Source organism: Brassica rapa, chromosome A08, assembly GCF_000309985.2.
Source record: "Brassica rapa cultivar Chiifu-401-42 chromosome A08, CAAS_Brap_v3.01, whole genome shotgun sequence".
Taxonomy (NCBI): domain Eukaryota; kingdom Viridiplantae; phylum Streptophyta; class Magnoliopsida; order Brassicales; family Brassicaceae; genus Brassica; species Brassica rapa.
Window position 1 is genome coordinate 2,496,573 of NC_024802.2, and position 19,118 is coordinate 2,515,690.

General features: G+C 39.3%; 4 protein-coding genes, 1 long non-coding RNA gene and 1 other non-coding gene across 6 annotated transcripts; 3 read left to right on the forward strand and 3 right to left on the reverse strand.

Annotated features, from left to right (window-relative positions):
• Positions 1–205: 205 nt before the first annotated feature.
• On the forward strand, positions 206–6,165 carry LOC103833229 (mitogen-activated protein kinase kinase kinase 17). Its single transcript, XM_033277818.1, has one exon. It carries the CDS (start codon positions 2,641–2,643, stop codon positions 3,703–3,705), a length of 1,065 nt encoding a protein of 354 aa, XP_033133709.1. The 5' UTR covers positions 206–2,640; the 3' UTR covers positions 3,706–6,165.
• On the forward strand, positions 5,909–7,147 carry LOC103833230. Its single transcript, XM_033277494.1, has 3 exons — positions 5,909–5,989; positions 6,031–6,288; positions 6,412–7,147. The coding sequence occupies exons 1-3, from the start codon at positions 5,909–5,911 to the stop codon at positions 6,598–6,600; spliced, it is 528 nt and encodes a 175-aa protein (XP_033133385.1). The 3' UTR covers positions 6,601–7,147.
• LOC103832917 (probable carboxylesterase 4, mitochondrial) lies at positions 7,123–8,702 on the reverse strand. Its single transcript, XM_009109029.3, has one exon. The coding sequence runs from the start codon at positions 8,395–8,397 to the stop codon at positions 7,255–7,257; it is 1,143 nt and encodes a 380-aa protein (XP_009107277.1). The 5' UTR covers positions 8,398–8,702; the 3' UTR covers positions 7,123–7,254.
• On the reverse strand, positions 8,535–8,605 carry TRNAG-GCC. The gene has a single exon. It is a non-coding gene; the product is annotated as a tRNA-Gly (tRNA).
• Positions 8,703–9,104: 402 nt separating the features above from the next.
• LOC103832919 (prostaglandin reductase-3) lies at positions 9,105–18,856 on the reverse strand. Its single transcript, XM_033277817.1, has 18 exons — positions 18,596–18,856; positions 18,040–18,213; positions 17,773–17,954; positions 17,586–17,691; positions 17,432–17,508; positions 17,147–17,234; positions 16,787–16,973; positions 16,585–16,711; positions 16,436–16,504; positions 10,941–11,042; positions 10,764–10,859; positions 10,569–10,643; positions 10,366–10,485; positions 10,163–10,291; positions 9,983–10,060; positions 9,732–9,818; positions 9,556–9,642; positions 9,105–9,341 (listed from the first exon to the last, which is right to left on the reverse strand). The coding sequence occupies exons 1-18, from the start codon at positions 18,648–18,650 to the stop codon at positions 9,291–9,293; spliced, it is 1,890 nt and encodes a 629-aa protein (XP_033133708.1). The 5' UTR covers positions 18,651–18,856; the 3' UTR covers positions 9,105–9,290.
• On the forward strand, positions 10,843–16,512 carry LOC117127451. The gene is made up of 3 exons (XR_004450458.1): positions 10,843–11,076; positions 15,832–15,839; positions 16,391–16,512. It is a non-coding gene; the product is annotated as an uncharacterized LOC117127451 (long non-coding RNA).
• Positions 18,857–19,118: the final 262 nt, after the last annotated feature.

Genomic DNA, 19,118 nt, shown 5'->3' on the forward strand with positions numbered 1-19,118 from the left:
AACGGTTCTGATTCGACCGAATTTTTAGGGTTGACATCAACTCATGACAGTTGATGATCCAAGTGCTAAATTGGGCAAATAAAAAAAATTGATTTGAAAATTCCTTCAACGTTATTCGGATAAATACAAACACTAACAATTAGAACAAAAATAGTAAACCATGCAAAACCTTTTTAATATTAGTAAATTTAATTAATATACAAGTAATAATAACTAATACTTTAAGAATTATAAAAAGCTCCAACATGAGACCACCCATCTGTTCAGATATCCATCCATCAACGTTCAACATTGCATCCATCATTGCAGAAGCAATTCCCTGACCACTCTGTCTTGTTTAAACCGTTGTTTATCTGTAAATCGAACCTCTGGCAGCACTTCAATTCATCTGCAGCAAGACAAGACAAAACCAAATGAAAAGTATCAAACTACAACTTTCATTGAAAATAAGAAATAATTTCAACAATCGCACGGTTCCTCTATCAAGTTGCAGTTAAAATTCTACTATCTACAGTGCTTCGTCCTTTAAAAGACTCAGAAACTAAAGTTCCAAGCTAAAATTAACAAGACCAGTTTTCAGTTAGTGAGTAATTTAAAGTCTAGCTTTAACGAAAAACAACATCTGCTGATAGGACGAGCACAGAGAGCAAGCGAGAATTTCTGCATTAAGAGGGCCAAAATCAGTAGACAGAAGAGATATTCAATAGATATACACACACAAAAAAAAAACTTTCGTTTCTGGTACAGTGAATGTATAAGGAGACTGATCAACTACAAGAAATTAACAACGAGTTAAGAGGACATGAGGCTTAAGTTGAAAACCTGAACTATGTTTGTTGAGGACTTAAGAAAACTCTAGAGTACCTACTGCAACAAATTAAAGCAAACTCTCAAGCAAGATATGATAAGTTAATTACCAACTTAAAGAAGGTCTTCCACGCAATAATTTTGCAACATGGGTCATCCCTAGCCCACACAGAGGATGTAAAGGGATAAACTAATTCCCTCCGGTTTTTCTTCCAGTCAACTGATTAAGTTGTACAAAACTCAATCTTGCGTACTGCCCATCTTCAGTAAAGATTGACTGTCAGATATATATTACTAGGCCGGCCCGGACTACGCCCGGATTTTTGTTTAAATTTAAAATTTGATTATATATTTAGTATGTTTATTTTAATATATAAATTTTATAATCTATCACAAACATATAAGTAGCTATCGACAAATATAAAATAATTTTAAATTATTCAATCTTTTTGTCTTACGCTATTCAAAATTTTTGTATCCATTTTTTTGTTATTGAAAATTATATATAAGGTGAAGAGCAGAATGATCAAAAATTAATTTAATTTTAGTTATGGTGTTTAATTGGTTTAATTGTTTTAATGTTTCAGTTCACTTAAAACTGTTTATAACATTTGTTTCCAATTAGTCTCTAAGTAATTTAATGGACTATCCCCTTAAATTTACAACCAATAGTATATTTTTAAAAAAATATTTAATTTCTCCAAAATTTATGATTATATAACACCAACAAAATTTACTTAACCCGATTTGCTTAACTAATTGATTCAGTTAATGAATTAGTTAAATTTTGAACCGAAGCTTTCTCAATGAGAAAAAAATGAGTAGAAGCATTTTATGTTTTTTATAAAACTGTAATGACCTGGTTTGCTTAACCAATTGGTTTAGTTAATGAATAAGTTAACATTTAAACCAGAGCATTTCTCTGGTTTTTTAACTGTGTGTGTATAAGTGTTCATACATATCTAATTATTTATCTTTTGGTCAAAACATAGCTAATTATTTAATACCAATATGTATATAAAGATATTTTCTAAACTATTTCTAAGATATGAGTATTTTTTAACATATAGTTTGATGTTTGATCTATGAAAAAATATTTATATAACATATATCAATATTTTGATATTTGATTTAACTATTTGAAAACATAAATAAAAACTTATTATGTTGGTTTTAAATTAGTAAGACAAAAACTAATAAGAAGATTATGCCCGCATGTGCAGGCAAAACACCTAGTATATATATATATATATAATTATAATTGTATCACGGTATAAGCTAAAAATCCTAACGAATCTAATGATATTGTATGTATATTCACCTAAATTACTCTTTTTAATCAGGAAGTTTACAAAATTCTGTTCTGTGTTTATAAATTTGTAAAATACATAATTTTAGTTTTTTCTGTCACATAATTTTCCATTTAAATAAAATTTGAACTTTTAGTTGACAAACTACAATTGCATGGAAAAATTATATTTAAATAGTACTCCAGTTTTATGATTAACATTATAAATGGCCAATATAAAAGAAAAAGCAAACGCGCTCAGGTTTTCCTTTTTTAATTTCCTCGGCGCTTCGAATTTCGTTTTTTTTAGTATCTCAGAAAAGGAAATTATTTGTTCAAATAAGTCACCGACTTAACTGAACCCAAATCTATAAAAGACTCTCACATCTCTTCTCACTCGCTCCACTTTCTCTTCCACAATTTTCTTTACGTTTTGTTTTCTCCATTGTGTTTCAGTTTCAAAACCCTAAAAAGCTTTTTCAATTTTCTTTTAAGAGCGATTCTTTTTCGAAACCCTAGAAAATCAACTCCGATAGATTGAAAAGATGCAGTCAAACGAAGAATTCATCAAATTTCTTGGAAAAGGCGCTTACGGTTACGTTAACCTAGTCCGCTACACCAATCCCGACGACGGCTCTTCCTTTCTCTCCGCCGTCAAGAACTCATACCACGAAGACTACGACACTCTCCAAAGAGAGTTAGAGATTCTTCTCAAACTCAGGGGAAGTCCCAGGATCGTTACATGTTTCGGTGACTCTCTCCAACAAGGTCTCAGCAATCACTGTAACAAAGTCCACAAACTGCAACTCGAGTACGCTTCCGAAGGTAGTTTAAGCGCTTTCATGGACCATTACGCCGACAGAAAGTTGCCGGAGCCGTTGGTAAAAGATTTCACGCGGATGATTCTCGAAGGTTTGGTCTCGATTCACGACCATGGTTATGTTCACTGCGACATCAAACCAGACAACTTACTTGTCTTCCCTTCGAGACAAGATTCGTTCGAGCTCAAGATTTCTGACTTCGGCAACACGTTAGAGGTGGGAGCGGTTCCTAAATTCTGGGAAAGCGAGTTCCCGTGGGTGGGGACTCCCATCTACATGCCGCCTGAGTCTGTCCGTGACGGCTTCGCCAACAAAGGAATAGATGTGTGGTCGGTGGGGTGTTTGGTACTAGAGATGTACACGGGCGTGATTCCTTGGGAAGGAGTTAATCTCGATCTTCTAGCGTCTCGTCTTCGTTGTGGTAAAGCTCCTGAGATCCCTGAGAGTTTGCCTTCTGATGCAAAGGATTTTATACAAACGTGTTTCTCAAGGAACCCTGAGGAGAGAGGAAGCGCGTGTGAGTTGTTGCTTCATCCCTTCTTGCCTCGTCCACTAGTTGAAGAAGAAGAGAAGAAGACAAGTAACTCGTTTCTGTTGAAGCTGTTCAAGTTAAGAATCAGACGAACAAGTTCCAACAAGAAACCAACGGCGGATGTTGTTGCTGTTTCAGACAAAAAGCCTCTGAAGTTGAGGTTTTTCCCGACAAAGACCACCCAGTTTAAGAGAACTCTGAACAAAGTCTTGAGGTTGAAGAAGTCGACCCACTTCAGTTTAGTGTCTGTTCATTAAGTTTTAGTATGTAGTTGTCTGATGACTAACTTTTGTCTGTAGCTTTCTGTTGATTAAGGTTTAGTAAGTACTTTCTCTTGATTAGTTTGTAGATCAAGATTCCATGTACCTATAGTCTCATGTTAACAAAGTAGTAGTTCTTTTCTCAGCAAAATCTCGATCTTTTTACTGTGGTTAGCACTCCAAAAACCATCTTCTTAACTCTAAGAATCCTAATACGCCTGAAAAGAGGACGTTAAATCTGAACAAGCTTTACAACCTAACAACACAGTTCCCTTATTCAAAAAATTATCTACTACTGTATATGGGTTTCTCTGTTGATATAGAGCTGTGGACGGTGAAGCAAGCTATTTTTATCAAATGTTATTCAAACTGGTTTTTAAAAATGGAAATAGATTTTGTTGCTCCTGAAAGCGTAGGGGTATGTCTTAGGCTATCACAAGAGTTCCTGAGGCTACCAGAAGACCACAGATTCAACAAAGATTAGTACTTAGAGCACCATTATGACAAGTGAATCACTTGAGAATCATTGCCTTTCATTCTGAACAGCTACAGATGTAACTAGCGTTCCACAAGCATATTAATGTTAAGCCTGAGGCATTATCATTACAGCTTTAAAGAGAACACATAGCCACTGAACTCCCATTTAAACAAAAGCATTACTAAACTAGTCAACACAAAAGCTTTCTATGTCTCGTCTCGCAACATAAAAGACATGGGAATAACCAACAGAGCCAAGAACGAGTTCCCTGATGACATGAATCGTTTGCTGGATCAAGTTCCCGAGCTAATTAAGACTTCAGTTGATTAGTCTGAAGACAGACCAGTAAAGCTGTACAGAAAGGTATATAATTTTCAAGGAACACACTTCAGACTTGAGAGAGCATTCTACACATGTTTCTACTGATTATATGGGAAGAGAGAGAGAGAGAAGCTATTGAAACTTGAAACTTCAGAATTGATTTGCTTGTAAATTTTGTTTGAAGGTTACCGATTCTACACAGTAAAGTTATAATATATAGGGTGGAATGGATACTGTTTTGTTCGTTAAAGTATATGATCTCTCTAACTACATAATAACACAGTTTCTGAAGCCTAATGATCAACTTCATCATTAGGATTAAATGCATGATCAGTTGATCGCGTCTGTCTAATGATTTTTCTTATAAAGAGAAGTCAATATCTTCTCTCATGGATCCATCACTGGTTGCTGCACTAACACAAACAATCAGACCGTTCTACATCTAGTCTTAGAATTAGATCATCAACAACAGAGATTGCAACTAAATTTCAGAGACATGAGCAAATCACAACAAGAAGTGGTATCATCCATCCTCAGGAACAGGGCCGGCTTACAACGGAGACAAGCGGTGCGATCGTCCCGGGTCCGAACCCGTGTCCCCCGAAGATAAATAAGTGGCTCAATTTTTTATAAATCTATATTTTTATATATAAAAAAATTATAAATACAATAAATAAAATTGAAAAAGGTCTAAAATTATTTGATATGTATTTAGTTTTATTTTCATTACAAAATATACAAAAATATTTTAAACATTATCTCTATATAAATTTTATAGAGTAAAATTTTTTTTTTTTGCCCTAGGGCCTCTATCAGTGTTGAGCCAGCCCTGCTCAGGAACATCAAGTTACATTCCATTTGCAGAAATGCCTCCTGAATCTGAAGCTTTGAACAATCTGTTGAAGCAATGCTTACATGAAAATCTAGCCAAAATATATATCTCAAACGCAAAACTGACAAAAACGGTTCAAGTCTTAAGAATTAAATAGCTAGAGGGAGAAGACAGTGACATAAGGTAGAGATGAATTGGTTCTCCATCACTGTTATTTATCGCAACCTCAGTGGTAATATCATCAATTAACATATCAAAATGTTTTCAGGATTTTCAAATCCCCCAGAGGCAACTTCACAAACTCTGAAGGTTATTACAGGTTTTGTTACCGTTTGAAGATAAAGTAAGAGTTGAGGATGAATGAATAATTAAGTCAAAGATTAATAATTCAGACTGCAACTGAAGATACGAGCAAACGCTGTCGTAGAAACAGAAATGTTTTTTAGCTAGTAAAGTCCCACATCGGGGAAAACAAACGTTTACTTGTTCTATATATAAGTTTAGGTCACTCACAGTGCACGTCGAGCTTGGTAACGCGGGCTTGTAATCCAAGTGGAGACGATAAGGTGATGGGACATTGGGCCGATCTCTTTGGGCCGGACTCGGAAAGGCTATCTACTGGCCTGCCCGTTCCAAGTCGGGAGTTGAATGTTCGGACTCGAGCGAAGGCTTGTGGTTCGGACACTCTTAGAGCGGAGGAGACTGCGTGAGGCTGGTTTCACAGAGCAGCGTCCACCTCCCGCTTTCGACGGTGGAAGGATTACGGGCCGGTGCCTCCCGAGCCCACTATGACCCAATAAGCCGGCTCCAATTGGACCATCTCTTTTTTTTATCAGTAGTCGTCGCCGTGGACAGGCTCTTCCACAACAAGCTCTACAATCGCTACGTTAAGCGCACTTCCAAGTTCATGGCTCACGACGAGAAAGACTCCTGCAACATTGGCGATCGAGTAATCAATCCTCTCTCTCAATCTCATTTCTCTTCCGCTCTTCGAAATTGTCTTTGATGTGGTGAAAAGTTGCGGTCTTTAGCTGGTGAATGTTTGATCTCTTGACACAAACTGTTGTTGTAGGTGAAGTTAGATCCTTCGAGGCCGTTGAGCAAGAATAAGCATTGGGTTGTTGCTGAGATCATCAAGAAAGCTCGCATCTATTCTCCATTGCTGACTCTACTGCTCCATCCTCTACCTCTTAAGGTGATTGATTACTCCTTTGCTCTTGCGCTTAACAGTTTTAAACCTCTGCTACTGAATTTTGATTAGAAACATGATATAATGCTGAGCTGGTTTCAACTTGGAAGCTAGTTTTGTCTTGTCTTTATGCCTCTCTTGTAGACATCTTGTGGATCTTAGTGAAAATATGCATCTTGTTAGTAGATACTTCAACCATTTGATCACTTTACAATATATAATTGGATTGATATGTTAGTACATTTTGCGTCTTTTTTTTCTTCGCCTGACATAAAACATTTTGAGGCTTATTATTATTGTTCAGTGACAGTTTAGGCTTTGCTGTGTAATCTTTATTAGGTAACGGACATGCGTCTTGTCTATTCAAGAGTGGAATCGAAAGTCTGTTGCTGATTTTGCTACGGCAATTAAAATTGGAATACAAGTCTCATATGGTCAGAAAAGGTATTTGCACCAACTAATCCTACTGTTTTGATTAATTAGGTGAATGGCCTTGGTACCAAACTTCGATAAAAACTCAAGTTCTTTTGCAAATTTTAAACAAATAGCATGCTAATGTTATCAACCTGGCGATGAATTTATCCAATTTCGCAATAGTAGTAACTCATGTATTTTATTTCTTAAACGTGGTCGCATAACAAACTTAAAGATCGAAGAGTTGACTTTTTCAATCTTTTAAGACATGATGAGGTCGAGAAACAGTTTAATTCACGATCTACTACTCTATCACCCGGTAATAAACTCGACAAACCTGGTCATGAATCTGGGAGCATTTTCAGAACAAGGGTTCAAGAGATGAAAGCAATGATCCTCATCTTCCTCCTCCATCACCTCAACATCTCCTCTCCACCCACTCTTCTTCAGCTTCTCCGCGTACCCCAAACCTTGCCGCACAAACACATCTCTCCCAGCAACCGCAACCAAAACCTTCTCACACCCCAACCCTGAAAAATCCGACCCGGATCCGACTACATTAAACCACGGGTCGTCCGCTCCATCTACGCTACCCGGACTAACCAGCTTCTCCCAAACTTCAGCAACTCGCCTCCTCGCTTCTCCGTCTTGCACATCAAGCTCGTCGATCGGTTCTTTCGCCCAAAAAGCTGGATGCACGATCGCAGTCCCTTTGATCCTCGCGTTAAGCTTCTCCTTGCCGGCTCTAACGGCCATGTGATGAGCCATGTTGCCGCCGGCGCTGTCTCCGGCGAGGAAAACTCTGTTGAAGTCGGCGTGTTTGTTGATCCATTCCACAGGACCAGACTCGTTTGAGTGAGAGATGATCCACTGTATCGCAGACCACGAATCCTCGTACGCCGCCGGGATTGGATTCTCCGGCGCGAGGCGGTACTGAACCGACACGGCTAAGCAGTTCGCGGTTTTGACGACTTCAGTGAGGAAATTGTGGTAGATGGGGGAGAAAGGGGAGCCGATGAGCCAAGCTCCGCCGTGGATGTAGATAAGCAGCGGGAGTTTGTTGTTGTTACCGGTGACGAGTTCGGTGGGTCTATGAGGGAGGAAGAGACGGACGGAGAGGTTATGATCCGGTGAGTACACGACGTCCTTCGAAACGACGCCGTTTTGTGGGGTTAGAGATGCTGGGATGGTTTCGGTGCCGGCGAGACGCTCGACGCGACCGTCTTTGTAAATCCTGACGAATGGAGGATGCTCGGAGACGAGATCTGATGAAGTTTGTGAAGAAATACAACGTAGAGTAGTGTTGGTCGGAGTGGATAGCAGGCGGAGGTAGTGGCGGCCGGAGAGGATGACGGCGGTTTGGGAAGGTGACAGCGGCTGGTAATAGCGATGGAAGTGGCGAATGAAGAGAGGATGCGAACGAAGCGGATATGAAAGAGCTATTCTTCGGAGCATGGCTACCGGAATATCTTCTCCGGTAATGATTTTGCTTATGTGTCGGCAACAGTACCTTATCCAAATCTTTACTGAAGAAGTTAAACTTGGACCACATGTACGCTTTATACAAATTGTGTGTGCCAAAAAAAACAAAATGCACCAGCCGGGAATCGAACCCGGGTCTGTACCGTGGCAGGGTACTATTCTACCACTAGACCACTGGTGCTTTGCAATTTAAGCTCTTGACATTTTATTTGGCTGTGTTTAATTATTTAATTATTTTATTGCTACCCCTAATTTATTCTGCATTTCCGGCTTAGCTATTTTGATGCCTGAATATCAAGAGAGAATATCAATCAATATATATTAAGTAATCTGGCTTGTGATGAGAAAAAATGAGACAAAAGACGTTTGAGATTCATATTAGAGTTTCCATTATTGATGTTGTAACGAACATTTTGTTTCGGTTGGTGAAAACATATAAAAACAAAAATTCAAGTAAGGATCTATTGATAAATGCATATCCCAACGTTATATATATTGCGAGAGAGTATTCTTACTTTAGGACAAAGCACATTTACAAGGATTCCATTCCATTTATATTCTTGTGTTTTATATAATGTGTTACAACTTATGAAAGGTGGAAGAATACAACTTTGTAGGTTATATAGAGCTTTTAGCAGGCTCAGGGAACCAATCAGGTAAATCACCATCATCATCTAAAAGACGGAAGAGAATCAAATTTGCTATATATAATGCTCTCAAACGTACGACCATCGAGTTGAAAGCTTATTAACGGGAGAGTCTACATGAGATCAAAGAACTTATTCCCCACACTTAAATGTAACGCTTAACAACTTTGTAGCTACTACTGAATCTCAAACTGGATTTGAATTTTTCCATGTTTTCGTTTACAGCCTTGACGTTGTCTGCTCAAATGTAGGATCCATGCAAACGACAACCTGCGCAAATTTGGGAATAATAAATTGCCTAACTTCAAACGTGAGAAACTTCCAAATGACTTTTACGAATCAATATGGAAATGGCTTCTTGAACCATGTGACCTTATAAAAATTTGTATATTTCCATGTTCATTAGGCCCCAAGAAAACCTAGGTTCCTAAGCTTTTATGTTCTTCTAACTTTTCTGTTGGTAGAAAGAGGATTTACTATTTACCTTTCCGGTGCTTTTACCCGAATGCAGATACTCAACAGCGTCTGAAACAGTGTTTAGACCTATAAACTTTTTCTGATCAATCCCAACCTACCAAAGGTGACAACAAGAAGGCGATTTGGTGAACAAAACTATATGTAAACAAAGGAAAGGTAAGACGCTTACGCTTTATATATTACCTTAAGCTTTCCGAGGGAGTAAAGATTGAATAACTTGTCAAGATTTTGTTTCCAGAGTTGGCTATATTGCACCAGAAAGAAACCAGCCTGAAAACAACATTCATTTGGAACAAATCAGTTCAAGTGACCAACATAATAAGTTCCTTAAATCAACATTCTAGGTGTAGCAGTTTAATTTGAAACAACAGTGTCAAGAAAACACTAGAACTGAATGTGACAAAAAAAGGTAGAGACCAGAGCTGATAACATACCACGGTTTGGCTTTTAGCAAGAATTTTCTCACACAGCCCTGGATAGTTAGCTGGCTGCCATCCCTTCTCCCCTTGATACTGACAAGAGATACCAATTTATAATATATACTACTTTACCAATCTCAAATCTTAAATAAAACACAAGAACTGATGTATAAGGAAGTGAAAATGGTAGGGAACCTGAGAGATCATTCCAATCACTATGAGTCGTCCGTAAACAGCAAGAGCATTCAAGCACAGATCAAACATTTTACCACCGACTGATTCATATATGATATCCACACCCTTTGGAAACTCCTTTTTCAGGACCTATGAAGATTATATCACAGCATGAATAATATAATCCTCTAGTAACCACATATACTAATACATTACAAACCTACCGTCTTAATATCCTCGGCTTTATAATCAATGACTCGGTCCACCCCAAGCTCTTTTAATAGCTTGGCCTTCTCTGATCCTCCACAAGTAGCAATCACCTTATTTCCGGCTAACTTTGCAAGCTGCATAGAGAATCTCACAAAACCTATATGTTAGCTACAGAACATAAACCATCAGAGATTCAACTTCAGACTTGTGTATATACCTGGACTGCAAATTGCCCAGTCCCTCCAGCAGCAGCAGTCACAAGTACTGTTTCATCTGATTTCATTTGTCCTGCCTGTGAATCCCACAAGCCAATGAAAATTTTCAGACAGCATATCCATTACGTTTTGAATGATGCAAGATAAAAATATATAACTCGATTAAAGCAGATAGTTAACATAGCTCACGTCAGTACCTTTTCAAGGGCGGTTAAAGCAGTTAATCCTGAAGTAAGCATGGCAACAACTTCTGGATCTGGCCTTGGAACAGGAAGCACGTGCTTAGCAGAAACCTAAATCACCAAATTAATACAGGATCGCATTACCATTGAAGCCTTTGAAACAAATCTCTAAAGGTTTAGGAACTCTCATACTATCATGTATTCAGCATATGCTCCAAATGTCATAACAGCAGCTGGAGTCCCAACTTCTAAATTCTTAACAGATTCTCCCACCGCTGCAATTAGTCCAACTCCCTGACAAATTAAGTGAAACAACGTACAGAGTTTTGTTACGGGAATAATGAAGGGGAAAACAGAGACACGTGGAGGAAGATAAGTGATCGAGAGTAGCCGTTGAAGGTTGTTACAAACAAACGCGTGAAGAAGAAGAAAGAAACACGTGGCGAGTTCTTATTAGTTACGCCATGGATTCTGTTACAAGTCGTTTCCTTTAAATAGATGAAGTCATAGTAGTAAACGATTATCTGAATTCATTCTTGTAAACTCTTCTAAAGTTGGACTTATCTCTTTCAATCTATCGATTCATTCTTTGGAGAAGATCCTTCTCTTCCCGAGATCTTCTACAGGTGAATCTCGTTTCTTCGTTTCTTGAACGTTGATTCGATCTATCGGTAACTGGTTTTACCTTAACAGTGGTATCAGAGCCGTCGCATCCTTGGAATCGATGGCGGAGACACGAGCCCAGGCGCTGTTGAAAGAAACGGTGACGCGCGAGGCGGAGGAAGCTTTCGGAAACCGTTTCGAAGCTTTGGAGAAGGCGATCGCTGTACAGAACGAGAAGATAGCGATTCAGAACGATAAGACGGAGCGCAGCATAGCGGAGATGTTGGAAGCATTTCGTTTGATGACGAGTCACCCGAGTCAACCAGGACCTTCGACGAGTGAGACTCGGAACGTTAATGGTGGTTCGTTACGAAACTCTGGAACGCATGATCTTCACTACGAACATCAGCAACCTCAGCGACACACAAATTATCATGGAATGTCTCGAATGACGAAGGTGGACTTTCCCCGATTCGATGGTGAAAAACTCAAGGAGTGGATTGGGAAAGTGGAGCAGTTGTTTGACATTGATTTTACGCCGGAAGAATCGAAAGTAGGCATTGCATCGTTGCATTTCACGGGAGTTGCAGCGACTTGGCATCAAGCTTTGATGCAAGAAGAGGAGGGGCGTAGACTGCTGAGGAATTGGCCTTTGTATAAGGAATGGTTGCAGGAGAGATTTGAGGAGGTGTTAGATGATCCTATGGCTGAGCTTAAGGAGTTACGTGAGACAGAAGGCATTACTGAATATCATGCTAAATTTGAGTTAATCAGGACAAGATTGAAGCTTTCTGAAGAGTACTTGCTGAGTGCTTACTTGGCAGGGTTAAGGCTTGAAACGCAGATGCATGTGCGCATGTTTCAACCTCAGAATACGCGTCAATGCTTGGTATTGGGACGCTTATATGAGAAAGCTCACCCAAGGAAACAGGGAGGTAGTCAATGGAGTAGTCACAAGACAAGTTCTTTTGGTGTGAATCAATCTAAAGGATTATTACCTTTCAAGAAGGAAGAAGCGGTGAAGGGAAAAGATAATAACCCTCCACTGCGAAAGTTTCTCTCTAGTGCAGAGATGAGTGAGAGAAGAGCAAAAGGTCTGTGCTATTACTGTGACGAAAAGTATACACCAGATCATTATCTCAAACATAAGAAGACGCAGTTGTTTCTGTTGGAATATGAGGAAGAAGAGGAGTTGGTAACAGGAAATGAGCAGACAGAAGAGAGTGAGGAAGAGAATGGAACTGGAGAGTTAGCTCAAATATCGGTTAATGCGGTTTCAGGAGTATCCAACTACACTACAATGAAAGTGAAGGGCGTTCATGGGAAGAAAAACTTGTTCGTGTTGATAGATTCAGGGTCTACACATAACTTCATGGACAAGAGGATTGCAGATTTGTTGGGATGTAAACTCCAACCAACAGGAAGAACTAAAGTTTCTGTAGCTGATGGCAGTAAGATCGGTGTGTGTGGGAAGATTGACAAGTTTAAATGGCAGTTTCAAGGTCATCATTTTCAAGCTGACTTTATGGTGATCTCATTGGGCTGTCATGATATGGTGCTAGGAGTGCAGTGGTTACACACCTTGGGTCCTATAACGTGGGACTTTCAGGAGCTTCAGATGCAGTTTAAATGGGGAAGGAAGAAGGTAGTGTTGCATGGAATAAAACCTGGATCCGTGCGTGAAGTAAAAGCTAAACGTATTGAGCAGATGAGAGAACAGGAGGCACAGTTACAATTGATATACGTATCTGACGAGATGGAGGAAGCACAATGGAGTTTGAATGTAGTGGATGTGGAGAAGAAATCTGAGGAGGAAGAGTTGAACCTTGCAAAGTTATTGGAAGAGTATAATGATATATTTCAAGAACCAACTTCACTTCCACCTTACAGAGAAAACCATGACCACAAGATTACGTTGGCAGAAGGCTCAAACCCGGTGAATCAGAAGCCTTACAGATACGCGGTTTATCAGAAAGATGAGATTGATAAAATGGTCAAGGAACTGTTAGATGCTGGTACGGTTCAACCAAGTTCAAGCGCTTATGCTTCTCCGGTAGTGTTGGTGAAGAAAAAAGATAATACATGGAGGCTTTGTGTTGATTACCGGAAACTCAACAATATGACTATAAAGAACAGGTTTCCAATTCCGCTGATAGAGGACTTGATGGATGAATTGGGTGGATCAAAGGTGTATTCGAAAATTGATTTAAGAGCAGGTTACCATCAGGTCAGAATGGATCCAACTGATGTTCATAAGACAGCTTTTCGAACACACAGTGGGCACTATGAGTACAGAGTTATGCCTTTTGGTCTCACAAATGCCCCAGCTACCTTTCAAGGGTTGATGAACGGAGTGTTCAAAGAATATCTAAGGAAGTTTGTGCTGATTTTTTTTGACGATATCCTGATATATTCATCGTCATTCTCGGAGCATTTGAAGCACCTACAAATAGTTTTTGAGCTGATGCGGATTAATCAGTTGTTTGCTAAGAGGAGTAAGTGTGCTTTTGCAACTTCAAGAGTGGAGTATCTTGGCCATTTCATTGAGGCAAAAGGTGTATCAACTGATCCAAGTAAAGTGAAAGCCGTACTTGAATGGCCAGTGCCGAAGAATCTTAAAGCATTGAGAGGGTTCCTTGGTCTTGCTGGATACTACAGACGTTATGTTAAGGATTTTGGGGTGATTGCTCGTCCTTTGACAGCGTTGACAAAAAAAGATGCTTTTTCTTGGCATGATGAGGCGCAGGAGTCATTTGAAACAGTGAAGAAAATGTTATGTGACGCACCAGTATTGGCGTTACCACGTTTTGATAAACAGTTCGTGGTGGAAACGGATGCATGTGGTACTGGTATAGGGGCAGTTCTAATGCAGGAAGGAAGACCACTGGCCTATATTAGTAGACACTTGAAAGGAAGACAACTCGCATTGTCGATATACGAGAAAGAACTGTTAGCGGTGATCTTCGCGGTGCAGAAATGGCGACATTATCTCCTAACGCAGCATTTCATTATCCGCACTGATCAGAGGAGTTTGAAATACTTATTGGAGCAGAGATTGAATACACCGATTCAACAACAGTGGCTTCCTAAACTACTGGAGTTTGATTATGAAATTCAGTATAAGAAGGGGAAGGAGAACTTGGTCGCTGATGCATTGTCAAGGGTACAAGGATCTGAAGTATTACATATGGCTATGACGGTACTTGAGTGTGATCTAATGAAACAGATTCAAGAGGCTTATGAGTTGGACGCTGCAGTAAAACAGATTATTGAAGAGTTGAAGAAAGATCCGAAAGCAAAGAAGCATTTTGCTTGGAATTTGGAAATCTTAAGAAGAAAGTCCAAGATTGTAGTTCCGGCTGTGGAGAAGTTACGAACTACAATCTTAGAATGGTTGCATGGTTCTGGCCAAGGGGGCCATTCAGGTCGTGATAAGACGGTACAGAGAGTTAAAGGTATTTTCTACTGGAAGGGAATGTCGAAAGATATACAGGCTTTCTTGCGAAACTGTGTAGTTTGCCAACAATGCAAGTATGAGACAACAGCTTCTCCGGGACTTCTCCAACCATTACCAATTCCTGAAGCTGTGTGGACTGACATCTCAATGGACTTTATTGATGGTCTTCCTCCTTCTTTTGGCAAGACAGTGATATTGGTCATTGTGGATCGGTTCAGCAAGGCAGCTCATTTCTTGGCGCTGCGTCATCCTTATACTGCATCTTCAGTGGCTCAACTCTTTCTGGATAACTTCTTTAAACTTCATGGGTTTCCACGATCGATTGTAAGTGATCGAGATGCTGTGTTTGTCAGTGACTTCTGGCAGGAACTCTTTCAGCTGCAAGGATGTAAGCTAAATCTATCAACGGCATATCATCCTCAAAGCGATGGCCAGACTGAGATTGTCAACAAGTGCTTGGAAACATACTTGAGGTGTATGACTAGTGACAAACCTCAGATGTGGTCTAAGTGGTTACCGCTTGCTGAATATTGGTATAATACTACATATCATTCGGCGGCTTTAACCACTCCCTTTGAGATCGTTTATGGTCAGCAACCGCCAGTGCATCTGCCTTATCTACCAGGTGAAACTAATGTTCAGGTGGTAGCTAAATGCCTACAGGAACGTGAAGATATGTTGCTGATTTTAAAGTTTCACTTACTCCGAGCACAGCATCGTATGAAACAAATGGCTGATCAACGGAGGAGTGAGAGGAAGTTTGAAGTAGGAGATTGGGTCTTTTTGAAACTTCAGCCGTATAGACAACGCTCAGTGGTTGCGCGCGTTTCACAGAAGATCTCTCCTAAGTATTTTGGACCATACAAGATTGTGGAGAAGATGGGAGAGGTCGCTTACAAGTTGGAGCTTCCTGCTACGACACAAATTCACCCTGTGTTCCATGTGTCTCAGTTAAAACAGTTGGTGGGGGATGTAAGTGTTGCTAATCAACTTCCGGATGTGATCTACGAGGCAACTTCGAAGGAACCTGAGTATTGTCTTGAGAGGAAGATGGTTAAGCGCCAAGACAGAGCGGCTACGAAGGTTTTGGTTAAGTGGAAGAATCAACCAGAGGACGAGGCTACATGGGAGTTTTTATATGACTTACAGAAGAAGTTTCCTGAGTTCAACCTTGTGGACAAGGTTCTTTAACGGAGGGAGATTTGTTACGGGAATAATGAAGGGGAAAACAGAGACACGTGGAGGAAGATAAGTGATCGAGAGTAGCCGTTGAAGGTTGTTACAAACAAACGCGTGAAGAAGAAGAAAGAAACACGTGGCGAGTTCTTATTAGTTACGCCATGGATTCTGTTACAAGTCGTTTCCTTTAAATAGATGAAGTCATAGTAGTAAACGATTATCTGAATTCATTCTTGTAAACTCTTCTAAAGTTGGACTTATCTCTTTCAATCTATCGATTCATTCTTTGGAGAAGATCCTTCTCTTCCCGAGATCTTCTACAGGTGAATCTCGTTTCTTCGTTTCTTGAACGTTGATTCGATCTATCGGTAACTGGTTTTACCTTAACAAGTTTTGAACATAGTCCACCAAGAAAGCCTGGAGAAGTTGAATTCAACAGTATGTTTACCTCAAATCCAGCATCAAAAGGAAGCTTGGGCGAGCCACCGCTAAAGTAACGACCTGAGCTGAAGTTTACCTACTCATGGTTTACAACAAGGATCCATAATATCATACTCTCATGCTATGTGTGTGATATGATAAGCATAGAGATCTTACATCACTTGCGTTAACACCAGCATAGATGATTTTGAGAAGGACTTGGTGTGGTCCAATGGGTAACTTAAGTGGCGTCCGGACTATGCGGGTAGCATTACGGAAATTATGAGACAAGGCGTGTACAATTCTGAAGGAGACAGAGAGTAAGACATCAATATGTAGATAGAAATACAACATGTTCTGGTCTCACATATTAACTTACATCTTCTCGAAGCTTTGGGGAAGTTGAATTGTTGAAGTTACTTTAAAGGAAGTTCTTTTGCGGGAACCTGAACCAACCAAGTACTTTGCCTGTTCCATTGGAGTCGGCCAATACTCCAAACCCCTTCGGTTGCTAATCCATAAACATGCCCCGGCTTTACTCTCATCGGTTATAAGCTCAAAAGCACCTAGAGATAATAAAAAAAAAAGATTAACAATCACTAAAAATAGTATTCATGTGTTCCAATTCATTCTGTACCAATCAACCATATTCTAGTGTCTTCAGTATGAAATGTCCAACAGAGACACACGGATCCTTAGGTTATCTAAGTGTTAAGTATAATCAGATATGCGTACACACCTTTAATAAGCATGTCCATGGGCATGTAACCGCCTATTGCCTGAAGGAAGGAAGCACCAATAGCTTCAGCTAAGTCCGTCTGGATAAACTGCACAACAGAAGTGCAAGAACCAAAACTTCAGGCAACAGTAAGCTATTTTGTCAAATGAAAAATCTAAACCCATCTGGCCTACTCATGACACCCAACTTCCATGTAGCTGACCAAGCTTCTTTACATACATATTTAAACAGCTCAATAGAGCTTTAACAAAACATTTTGAGAGACATTAGAGATATTATGCTTACTTCAGGGCAAAGCACATTGATTCGGACCCCTTGACGCTTCAAATGAGCTAATGATCTAGTAAATAATACAACACCGCCTGTAGAAATGGAATAGCCAGAAAAAATAAATACAACGATGAACATATGAGAAGAAATAATAAGCAGACAAGCAAACCTTTGGCAGCAGAGTAGATAGGATCAAAGGACATTGGATAAAGACCAGCAGCTGAGCCCATGTTAATGATAACTCCAGGCTTTTGTTTGCCTTTCATAGCTTTGATCTACACAGAAAGAGTGGTAAGACTTTTGTGGTAATAGTATGAAGTTTACTGACTGAAGAGATAAAAGAAGTGAAGACTTACTGCAAGTTGTGTGGATTCAACTACAGCAACCAAATCCACATTTATAGTGTGTCTCCATGATCTAGATCCATCACTGTCATCTTTATCAAATCTTGCAGGATTGGCAATTCCAGCGTTGTTTATGCAGATGTCCAGTGTTCCAAATGTGGCCAAGTGCTTGTCAAACGCAGCAATGAGATCTCCTGATTTCACATGTTGTAGAGTATTAAATACAACACACTAACAAAAGAGTTTTTGTTACTCATTATCAGAGAGAGAGAGACTGACCTCTATTAGTGACATCACATTTGACAAAGATAGCAGAGGGAGAGTTTAAACCGGGATGGAATGGAGCATTGGCCTTTTGAACAAGAGAAGTCGTCTCTTTCCCTTTCTCCTCAGAGAAATCAACAACGGTTACAAAAACACCTTTCTCTGCAAGAGCCAAGCAGAGAGCTCGACCTACACATATTTCAACAGCACCCAAAAAAGAACACAACACTTGTATTATTTACTTTTTTTTTTTGCATGCAACAGTTTCCCAACAGAACTAAACTAGTAGATATGCTCTGAAAACTTTCTTACATCATCATGGTAGAGTACGATGTGTTCGTACAGCATAAAAGCTAAAGGCAAAATTAAAAAAAAAAAAGTACACACACGTCACCAACAACGGATTCGTACGAATAAATCTAAGGATAACAATTCCATCGAAGAAAAACAAAACCATTTCATTCTCAAAAAAAAAAAAAAAAAGATCTAAACCATTTATATCAAAAAGACAAAAATAAATATATCAAGAATCAGAAAAAAAAACTAAAGAAATCGGGAAATGAAATCCAACCGATGCCGGAGGCGCCGCCAGTGACGAGAGCGGATAAACCAGGCTTGATCTCCATTGATTTCGAGTGAGCTTCGATTTGGTTAAGGTATTAAAAGTCGTAGCAGAGCATAGGTAGAAGAAAGAAGATGATTGATGGAATGAAGATTGAACCTCGAAAGTCGAACAAGAGTGGCCCCACTTTTGTATTACTAATAGATAAGCCCCACCTAAGTCTAAGTGTTCTCTTGTGACACGTCTGCAAATTATACACGACACTTGTTTCGGAAACCCGGTTTGTCTTAACCTAACGCCCAAAAATAAAATACACTTTGTAGAAAGAAGTATTGGAATAAAGGAAATCGACTTATTTTAGAAAAACTCTTAATTTAGAAAAAATCTATCTATACTATTATTTGCGAAGTAAATTTTTAGAATCGAGCTCTCACGTTAAAAGTTAGCACGGCTGCACGGTTAATATCGTTTATACCTTTAATGAATAAATTAAATAAATTAGATAAAATAAAAAAAAGGAATTTAGTGTTTA